The sequence below is a fragment of the Morone saxatilis genome, unplaced genomic scaffold (assembly GCF_004916995.1).
Source record: "Morone saxatilis isolate NCDOM2014 unplaced genomic scaffold, NCSU_SB_2.0 Contig16, whole genome shotgun sequence".
Classification (NCBI taxonomy): domain Eukaryota; kingdom Metazoa; phylum Chordata; class Actinopteri; family Moronidae; genus Morone; species Morone saxatilis.
Window position 1 is genome coordinate 17,767,348 of NW_023339718.1, and position 10,912 is coordinate 17,778,259.

A 10,912-nucleotide genomic window follows, 5' to 3' on the forward strand; every position below is an offset into this window, starting at 1 on the left:
CCCCCCCCCCCCCCACCACCCTTTTTCTCATGTGCACGCGTCAATGCTAATTGTAAATCCTCACAGGCATCCCTTCTCCTTTTCACACTCCCTGTCACACTGTATCTCTTTATTGCTGCAATTTGCAAGAGCATATGTATCCCCACAATTCAGAGGTGGAGTTCAGACATGCAGAAACATGTAGACAAGTTGTATGTGTCATTTGTCATTACCTCTGAAGCTGACATAGAGCATCATCAGCCTCATGCTGAATTGTGAAATAGTAACGGCTTCTGCTCTGAATCAGTCATAATGTGTCATCTTATTCCAAGCAAATACTCAGTGATATTTTTGCACAAATGTGCCCAGAATACGATCATATTCCTTTCTTGATAGTTTCTAATTAGAACTCTTCAGAAAGCCTTCTTCCAGAGCTAAAACAGAAGATAAAATTAAGTTAGCGGTCTACTTAATTGTGCTTACCAAATGTGAGCATGTTTTTAGATCGTCTATAGCCTTAAAACCACATTTCTGGTCACTGAGGTTCCCCCATTGAGAAAGGCCATTTTAGCAAGACTTCATCGTTCATGCTTTGAGGTTTTTTTCAAAACACGTCTCCCTAGAATGCAATGAATCACTCAAAGTGTATTTATGAACGAGAGGAGGATGTGCATGGATTGCTCAAGAATGAGATATTGATTCATAGAGACTGTAGCCTCAATTTGATTTCAATTGGCCTTGAGAGTACAATAGCAGATAACTGAGACGCCAATATCAACAGTACATGGTGCAGACCGTTTAGACAGAGTCTAGGATGGAATATTGGCTCAGTCTTAGGAAAAAACTGTCAGTAGTGAACATTCAAAACAAACAAGCAATCTAAGTGCAACATTTGTGAGTCTTCCTCATTAAATATTAAAAAAGAGACATGTTTCATATACCGAATTGCTGCCAATTCCACACTTCTCAACTACTTGCTTGCTGAAACTGCTGTACCTGACCTCCATAATGAATAGGGACTGTTCAGAAGAAGTTTTGTTCTCTTGCAAGCAGATAAAGAATGGTCTGATGACAAGTTTATGACAGGCTTTGTGTTGCAGTATGCTAATTGGGGTCTACTATGTCTCATTAATATGAGAACTGACATCAATACTAATGAATGGAACTGTCTATCTTAAAACATTTATATGTGAACTGAAGCAAAACTCCAAATCAAGGCACATTGCAATGACATTCTGATACATGCAAATCATCCTCTGAAATGTTTGAAACCTATCTCAGGTCAAATATGCAGCCAATCAACGCAAAACCAGGAAGTTTCATTCAAAGTATTAAAAATGACCAAAGGCAAGCTACATTGTTTGTTTAAAGAGGTTTCCATGGCCCTACATTAGGCATTTGTCACAGTAATGGAAGAATAGCAACCGCAATGGTCATGACAAATGTTGTGAGCAATTTCATCTTAATTGAGGTTCGCTAGAGACCAGCATGCAGACAGCAATTACTTGGCACTGTACACTGAGTCATATTAGATGAATGAGAGCCTGGTAACTAATGCAACACAGCTGGGTCAGGTAGTTTGGGGACTGCAAGGTGACAAAATTAATAGGGAGACTTTGTTTTAATCAGAGGGCCAGGTGTAGGCTCTTGTGTCAGCTAATAACCACCTTGTTGAAGAGTTCTTGACCTAAATCCTGATTCTAATTCTGCCTGGGCACTCCAACCCACACTTTGAAGGGGAACAAGCACAAAGACATTTAAACTAAGGGATCAATAAGGTAATATCAGATCGCAAATTACCACGCCACTTGAATCTCGGCGTCCCTTCTTCCCGCATTCCTCTGGCCTTCTCCATTGATCTCCTTTTTGCTGTTTTTGATGAGACGCAGCACTGGTTCGATCTCCTTCAGCAGTTCGTTGTTTTCCTCCAGCCCGTTGCACAGGAGAGCTCCACGGCCCCCATCCCTCATCAGCAGGGGGTCCTGGGCCTGCACGCCTGCCCTCTGCAGGAGGGACTGGGTGATGGATGGAGAGGACAGGTTCTCAATGGCCCTGAGCTGGGGATCCTTGTTGACCTGCTGCTGCTGCCCAGGGCCGAATGGGCTGAGAGGGGAGCAGTGCTCGTAGGACTTGGAGGGTGGGAAGGCAGGGCGTGTGACCCTCACTGTGCGTTGGCGGCCATCTCCAGACAGGGTGGTCTCCAGGTGGGTGGTGAAGCCCTCGGGCCCTCGGAGGATCAGCACAGCGTGGCTCTCGGGTGACACGTTCTTCAGTGTCTCCAGGGCCCGTTCGTAGGACAGGTCCACCAGGGGCTTGTTGTTGACTGCCAAGACGATGTCGCCCACCTGCACCAGGCCACACTCCTCTGCAGCGCCGCCACGGATGAGGTCAGACACGATGACGGGCGGCTTGGACACCCTCTGCTTCACCAAAAAGCCCAGACCGCCAACCTTTCTCTTGAAAAGACGCACTGAGATGATGTTGGGCTGCAGCTGGCACACTGTGGGCTCTGACTCCTGCATGGTGCCTTGTGTGATTGCGTGTGTGCGCTTGCTTGTGAGTATATGTGTCCCCAGGGATGTTTCTGGAAAGCAACAGAAGGACAGGGAGGATGGGAAATAGAAGTTCTATTAGTTTTGGAGGAAATTACCTTGGCTGCATGATTTGTTTACAGTGTGCTGATTCAACATAAGTCAAAGAGGGTATATGAGTCATTAAGTGTTTTCAGAAGGTATATTACACAGATAATTAATTCCTATTGAGCTACAGTTGCAAAATATTGTCACAGATGTGAAAAATATTAACCACCTGATCAGACCTGCTAATACCTCTGTGATCCTCAATATTGGAATCACTGTGACTAAACACTGTATCAAACTGTAATGTCTCAAAGGCAAATATCGGCTTAGATACTGATACTGATTTGTGGTACTTTTCATTTTTAAGCTATTTAATACTTCTATCCCACTACATTTCAGAGGGAAATTTTGTACTTTAAACTCTGCTATTTTTATTGATGTGTTTATTTAACAACACAACATAGTTTCATGGCACCCCAGCTCACCTGGTAGAGCTTGCACCACATGTACCATATCTGAGCCCCTACCACAGCAGCCCAGGTTCAAATCCAACCTGTGGCCCTTTGCTGCACGCAATCTCCCTCTCTCTCTCTCCCTTTCCTGTTAATCTTCGGCTGTGCTATACAATGATGGCAAATAATATAAAAACCAAGGGCAAACGCGCCGCAAACTGCAAAACGCTTCAAACACGGGAATGATGCAAATCCAAAAACACACAAACACATAAAACAAATGCAACAGAAAAATGCTGCAATCACAGAAACGAAGCAGAAGCACAAACTTACAAACCCACAAAACAAATCCCAAAGAAAAATGCTGCAAAGAAACAACTTCTTCTTCATGTCTTTCGGGTCTGGTCCCACAGGACTGGTCCATCCCTCAGGTCGGGTCCACCTAGTCTGCCCTACAAAGCATAACCGCAGTAACTACGCTAACAGTGAAACTCTTTAAAGTTTTTGGGTTTTGGTTGGATTTGTAGTTACGTACAATTTTTACATCAGCGTTTTCTCCTAAGATCGGAGCAAGACTAACTTTGAAAAATTTGTCACAAGATAAAACAGGCCATGTAAAACAGTTCATTTCAGTCATAACTCATTTTGACCCCAAAATCGTAGTTACTGTGGTTTTGCCTTGGTAGGGCAGTAGTGGCTGGCCCTTCCGGATTTTTGGTCGAGTTGATATATTGGCAGTGTTTCTATCCTGGCAGTTGTTTTGTTGTTTTGTGTGTTTTTGAAAATTCGTTTCTGTGATTGCAGCATTTTTCTGTTGCATTTGTTTTATGTGTTTGTGTGTTTTTGGATTTGCATCATTCCCGTGTTTGAAGCGTTTTGCCGTTTGCAGCGCGTTTGCCCTTGTCGGCCACCGTAAAAAACACACAAAAAACACCAGCTATAGTAGATTAAGAATTTAAATGGAAAAAAAACATCAGTTTATAAAATATGATGCACAGGCAACCCAAACCACCCAACAGCATATAGCAGTTAATACGGTAATACATCAATGACAATAATCCATATAGCCTAATATCATTGGGGCATTTTACTATTGATACTTTTAAGTATATTTTTGCTGGTTGGAGTGTAGGACAGGATGACTTTTATCAAAATATGTGTACATGTTAAGATTGCTACTTTACTTTTACTTTTGAGTATTTTTTCCACTTCTGTCTCTCCAGTTTTTATTTCCACAATTTTCTCCCAATTTAAGTTACAAGGAAGTGACTGGTTGAGAGAAAGATTGAGAGGTTGAAATAACTAACCTTATTAATATTGTGTAGGAAGGCAAGATTACCTGTAGGAAACCATACACTGTGTTTGTTGTCAGGAATGTTTCTATTGAAGTGCAGTAATGCCAACCCTTCAGTGTCTGCCTCTTCATTTTATTAACGCCAGTTACAAATCCTGCTTGCACCCCTCTTTGCATATATATCACAACTCAACTTTTGAGCGGAAAACAAGAGCAAGGCACGCAAGAAGACTAAAGCCGATCTCTCCGCTCATCGAGCCCTATTACTTCACCCAGTGTGCTGCATTGTCTCTGCTCTCGGAATGAACTTTACGAGCAAAAACAAGCGCTCCGGCGTCGTTTGACAGATGCTACAATAATGCGTTTTACTTCGTTGTGTTGCAAGCGTGTTAGATGTTCTTTGAAACCGGTCCATCTGGCCGCGTGGGTGGCGTCGCCTGGTATGTACACTATATCAAAGCCAACAACACAGCTGGAGCTGCTGTGGCGTGCTACGCAGTCAGTATCGGGCGGGCAGGCACGCAGCGTTTAGCGGGAATCTTTCAGCACCAAGGTCAGCGCTCTGCCTCCACAGACTGCCTCTGAATGCTGCTCCACTTCTTTAGGATCGTTTCTGCTCCTCTGAAACACTGAGCGGTTTATTTTCAACACTTCCCAACAGAGAAGAAACCAGAGGGAATGCCCTTGAGTGGAGGTGTGCTGCTATAAAACCAACTTCCCCAGAGCTCAAAAAGTGAGGCGCTGACTTAGTCACGAAATGTTGATATATATTCATGCACTGGCCGCAAGTATAAAAGTCACATAGCTGAACCAATTCGACTCCACGTTCACTGATATTCTGCATATCGGTGACACGACACATTCATGGGGTCTTCAGTTGGTGGCTTTAGGAAAAAAGTGGCGCACCTTCATAAATATTGACTGTGAGGGTCCTGGGGCACAGGAATAACTCAGGTAGGCGGCCCTTTAATCCTCACTCTTTGTAGTTGCACCTTATCAAAATGAGAAATTACCAATAACAGATGTGAATATTAACGGAAATGTGCTCTGAATATGAAGATTCAAATCATTTTCTTTTAAGTGCTGCAGTGTCTGGTTCTGGTAGGGATGACTATTACAGTGCCATGAGCTACAAGCTCAGCTGTTGTCTGAAGCAAGCATGAGTTGTTGGTGATACACCATGCACCTGATTCAGAGTTAAATGAACAGTTTTATCAAGACAATTGTAGCCTATCATTATCAATCAATATCTACAGGCTACAGTAATAATTCGGAGTTATTCAGAAACTACTTGTTACCTATCCGTTTATAGGACGTAATTCCTGAATACTGGAATTTCTTGTTTCTTCCGTGGTAAGTACAGTCTGTCATTTGCGTTAAAATATGTTCCCAGGCAAACATCTGTCACATATTTCGAATTTGTGTGCTGGCGACTTAACATACATTTATTGATTTTGCTATAGAACCAGTGCTGTAGCCTATAATCAGTCACACAAAGTGACAACCCGTCTAGGACCATTTTATAGCAATTTTGTGGCGATACGGGTTGCTCTCCATACCTTAAGTTCAATCCGATCATGCAGCGTTGTTTATACCATGAATAGTGCAACACCCACAAAACAAACTTGGAGGACAGGTTTCAGTTCCCCACCACCGCTACGACAACAAAATATAAGACAGATCAACCAGATGGTGACACATTTCTGCATTAACTCCCTTTCCCTCTGATTTGTTTTGTCCAGAGACCAAACGAAGCAAATAAGCAGCTACAGAACTGCGTGTTGATACTAAATCAGCAGGCCTAACCAATCTGCCACAACATGCAAACAAAACGGAATGATAGAATTTAAATGTCATTAAAACACATCGTTTACATGTTAAACAAAAAGATCTTTAGGACTTAACAAACAAGGACAAGTTATTAAAATGTGTAGTTTGGTTTCGTCCTGCACTGCTATCCTAAATGCAATCGGCAAAAAAAAAATGCACATGATGTTCCTACCGAGCCTGGATTTAATGGGTATTTCCCAACGCAACAAGTTCTGGCGACACTTTTTGGCCAAAAATAAAAATAACAGTCTGCAACTCCTATAATTTGTATGACAAAGAGATTTTTCAAATAAAATACATCCTGTAGTTGCCACAGGTTTGCACATTAGTTCGGGACCGCTCCATCTTTACTCAATAACAGCTCTTCTACATCCATCGTCCACCGGGGGAGTGCGCAGCCTAATTTTCCCACAGAAACAAAAGAAAAAATAAATAAACTGAGCACAGAGCATTAAAACGACGAAAAACAACTCACCCCTGAGAGCAAGTCGCAGTGAACTTGGGATAAAACTCCTGCGCTCCCGCGTCTCTTCCTCGGCAGCGGCTGCACAGGTCTTTTCATCCAAAAACGTCTCCAAGTCGCAGCGACGCGCTCTGCCTCTCTAGAGACAAGGCACGCTTGTGCCTTTCCGCGCACCGGGGCGCCTTATAAATACAGAGCAACGGGAGACACTGTGACGAGCTGGGAGAGAGCCGTGCGCGGGCATTTAAATGAACTGTGCGTGGGTTTCGTTATGTCGGCATCGTCATCACTCAGCATGCAACAGCCGAGTCTCCTCACATACACACTCCTCACAGAGCCTACTGTAGGACGGAAGGAAAAGATAAGGTGTGTCACTGATACTACACGTAGACTTTGAGTGTGATCTTCTTGAACTTGCAGTAAAGTCGGATTTGTCGGGGAGGGGGTAAAGGTTGGACCACTGATCTGTAAGAGACTAGAAAAGGCTAAAGGAATGATTTTTGACTAAAAATGCTATTTAAGGCTTAGTTTATTTGATATTAAACACCCTTTCTTGCATTACAAATGAACACCAAAAAGTTTTTAAAACTTGTTTTGGCATCCTTTTTATGTGAAGAATTCATTGGTCTGTAAGTCATTTAGCTCACCAGCACATAAATGAACATTAGAAGTTTGTTTTTATTTAATCCCTCTTCAAAAGAGCAAAAGTTAAACTGTAAATGAAACTAATAGCCTTAACACAAGCATCTGTTTATGAAGGGTTAACCTCTACAAGGTTTTTGAATTGGGACCTCAGGCGATCCCTTTTAAATAATTAAGCAGAAATCAAGTAGTATCAAAATATAAGTATCAAATAGAAGGAGGAAAGTATTAAATAGCTCTTTAACTCACCTCTATTCTAATGAATGCACACAATAGAAACAAGTCAAATGTAATGGCAGTGAAAAGAAGGATGAATGGATGTAATGAAAATGGCTAGGAACTTATAAAAGAAGAACCAGTTACAGTATGAGAAAGAGAATAAACATAGAAAAACTCAAATAAATCAGTAAAAAGCAAATGGCTGCAAACTCAACTTTTACACATCTGAAACACACATTTTAAATAAAACTTATCCGTCACAAAGTTGTGTATTTGAGGTTAAGTGGAGAGATGTAATGGACCTTCATCAAAACACAATGACATAATGATGTGACCCTTTTTCTTTATTTGTTTTCCAAGACCCAGGTTCAATTAATTGTGGGTTTTCAATGAGATCTGGGTTCACAAGGTCCCTCTTCAAACAGGAGCTGCAGGTTACTAGGTAATAATAATAATTTTAGAGCTCAGAGAGACATTTGACACACCTGGTCTGAACATTCTGTTTTGTGCTTTTATATTTGTGACAGAAAAGACAAGCAAAGCAGACATTCTTTATATTTACATTCTTTGTTTGCAAATTTGCAATTACCAGCTGCAGACAAGACAAAAAGGGAGAAGGGTTTGAAGGAAAACATGGGCTGTCCAGCTAATGTCTGTACAGTTGGTATTTGTAATGAAAGAACACAAACTGCAAAAACAAGACAAATATGAAAATTCTCTTTGTGTTTCAATCTGTAGTCGCCATAGGATGCTCAGTGTAACATCTGACAGACCTGATCTGACTGTTCTGTGTTTGTGTGTTTGATCTGTTTCACACTGACTCTTCAGGTAAACTAAACACACACTGCCTGCAGTGCACCATTCATTCTCCTCGTACTGTAGGACAACCTGGTCCCCATAAAACCTACAACATATTTCTTTTTTAACTAGTTTTTACATTCTTTGCTTGCAAATTTGATGTTTTTCTCATCTGACCTTTTTGTTAACAGAGGTGACAGTATCAGTAACAGCAGCAGTAGTAATTGTTGCAAGCCAATAAATAATTTGATGTTTTACCCATGGTATTTGGAATATTATATAAGTGGCTTCTTTTGTGATTACAACCTGAGCTCCTATCGTCTGAAACATATCAAGGGAAATATATTTTATTTCACTCTGATAATGAGCAAATTGTATTTGAATCAACTGGTCAACTGACATGTCATTTTAAAGTAAAAATGACATAAACAAACACACTGTATGGTATACAATGAAATATTTTCACCCTCATGATTAATTGGAAAGTACCAATCTCTGATTAGTAATGACCTTTAACTAGGATACATAGACAATTATGGTATATTTAACAGACAGATGATTATAATCTAACAGTGCAAAGTGCAAAGCAAGTATCACCCTCTCAATTTTCATTTTAGGTATAAAACTAATGTTCTTTTCCAGGCTGGCTCACAATAGTCAAGTTCCTCCAAATGTAGCAAACAGTTTAACATAATTCCTAGAAAACTGTGCATTATTGTGTGTTTCCACTAGTCAAACTTTAAACAATGGAAAACCATGTACAAAACGTAATGGAAATATGGCATTTATGTTTCATAAACTTTGCACTTTGTCATGTTCCATTTTTATTGTTACTCTGCTACTTGTAAAAACCTTTTTCTGCAATATTTTGACCAGTGTCTACTACGTTTTTAAAACGTGGGCCTATAATAGCTAACATTTCCATATAAAAATGTCTTAAAATGCTTGGCCTATGTTACTGTATACATTTTGTTTAGTTGTGTACTTATATTATCTAAAATGTTTCCAACAATGTGCTAACCCAGAGCCTCTAGTTGCTATAACCTCCGGGTGAACAAGCTGGATACAGCAAATAGTGAAAAAAAAAACGAATTTGGATGATCAGTTTTCATCAGCAATAGAGAGCTGCAGTGATGACGTATTTTTGTAGGCCAACCCAGAAGTTACCATCATTCCTTCAACAAAAATCCAATGGGATTCTTCTTGTTGGATTTTATATTTTTGCATAAAATAAGCTCTTTGGCGAATAAAGCTTTATGATACTTTTCACATTTTGTTCAGCAAGATAATCTTCACAAATGAGCACCACGAATGTCTATAAACAAACTACATCACAGTTGTTTGACATCAATGTCACCACCACTAAACTTCCAACTTGTATTTAAATTTAAAATCTACAGGTTGGAAAGTTTGAGTTTGTACTGGTTGAGAATAGTGTGCAAGACTGCAAGGCTGTAAAGACTAGTGAGTAAATATGTCTCTGTGTTTTGTGTGCTGATGTTTAATGTCACCACCAACCTTTTTACTTCACAACGTTTAATGCAAAATGTGCATTAAAACAGGTGAATGGGAATGCACTTACTAAGAGATTATGTACCAATCTCAAGGGCACTAAGACAGGACACGTAGCTGCTGATAGACACACTGTGTCCATTTCAGATGAACTTTTGGTGGCAGAATACCTTGTGTAACAACTGTGGGTCATCCAGTCTTCCTCGTGACATAATCACATATTAAATTTGAGCTCAGCTCTCCATTCCTGTGTCTACCCCACTTTGGTACCCGAGTGATAACAAATAATGGGATCCAGACATTACAGCCGAGCTTCCCCGCGTGTGACCGCTAAGTGAGCCTTTTTTTCCCCAGCAGTTCTTGAGGTTCTCCCCAGAATAGAAGAAAATAATTACCTTCATTTATCATAACAGGCTGAAAGTGGAGTCCTCCACCTTATGTTTTCTCTGTTATCTTTCAGATGACGCACAGACACTTAGGTAGTTAGATATGGAGCCCACTAGCGCAACTGAATTAAAGTGCTGAAGTTATTTAGCAGTGAGACATAACCTGGCAGAGTTCAAAGTGTGTGTGGTTATTCATGCATAATCAGTTAGATGAGACAGGCCTTTGCCTTACATCAGCTGTCTCTTGATGTGTCGACATGCAGACAAAACAGGGTGCATCTCCTGGATATCACACACATGCACACAGTGGCTTCGTTTGGCCTGGGCATTAGAATGTTTACTGAATAGTCCCGGATCTCAAAAAACAGATCCTGTAATCTATTCATCTGTTATTCCAGTTATGCATTAAAGCCCTTGAAAATAATGATATTGTTCAAAATGATATCAAAAACCTAGGTTCTCTATGTGTCATTTAAGCAGAAGATCTACTTCACACTACTTGGCAAGTGCGCATTTTGTGTGAGCGTGTGAGAGAGAAATAGAGAGAGAGAGAACTTGAAAGAGCAACAGGAGCACAACACAGGGAGGGATGAGGTTGTGAAGATAGATATTATCAGATTGAGAGAGCACAGAATCCACTGATTGCACTGCAGTAAATAATAAATAGCAACTGAATGCTGGTTGATGTACATATTTTGCTGCATTGAATATTGGCTGTAGCTGGCATCCAATAGTGCTGCTGTGTTGTGTGACTGTTA

General features: G+C 40.7%; 1 protein-coding gene across 1 annotated transcript in view; it reads right to left on the minus strand.

Annotated features, from left to right (window-relative positions):
• The window catches only part of nos1 (nitric oxide synthase 1 (neuronal)), a 34,862-nt gene extending 28,173 nt beyond the window's left edge, over positions 1-6,689 (minus strand). The window contains exons 1-2 of the mRNA XM_035657637.1: positions 6,610-6,689; positions 1,780-2,563 (exon numbers count right to left, since the gene is read on the minus strand). Of these exons, the coding sequence (XP_035513530.1) occupies positions 1,780-2,501 (722 nt within the window). The 5' untranslated portion in view covers positions 2,502-2,563; positions 6,610-6,689. The remainder of the gene's footprint in view (positions 1-1,779; positions 2,564-6,609) is intronic.
• Between the last annotated feature and the right edge of the window lie 4,223 nt (positions 6,690-10,912).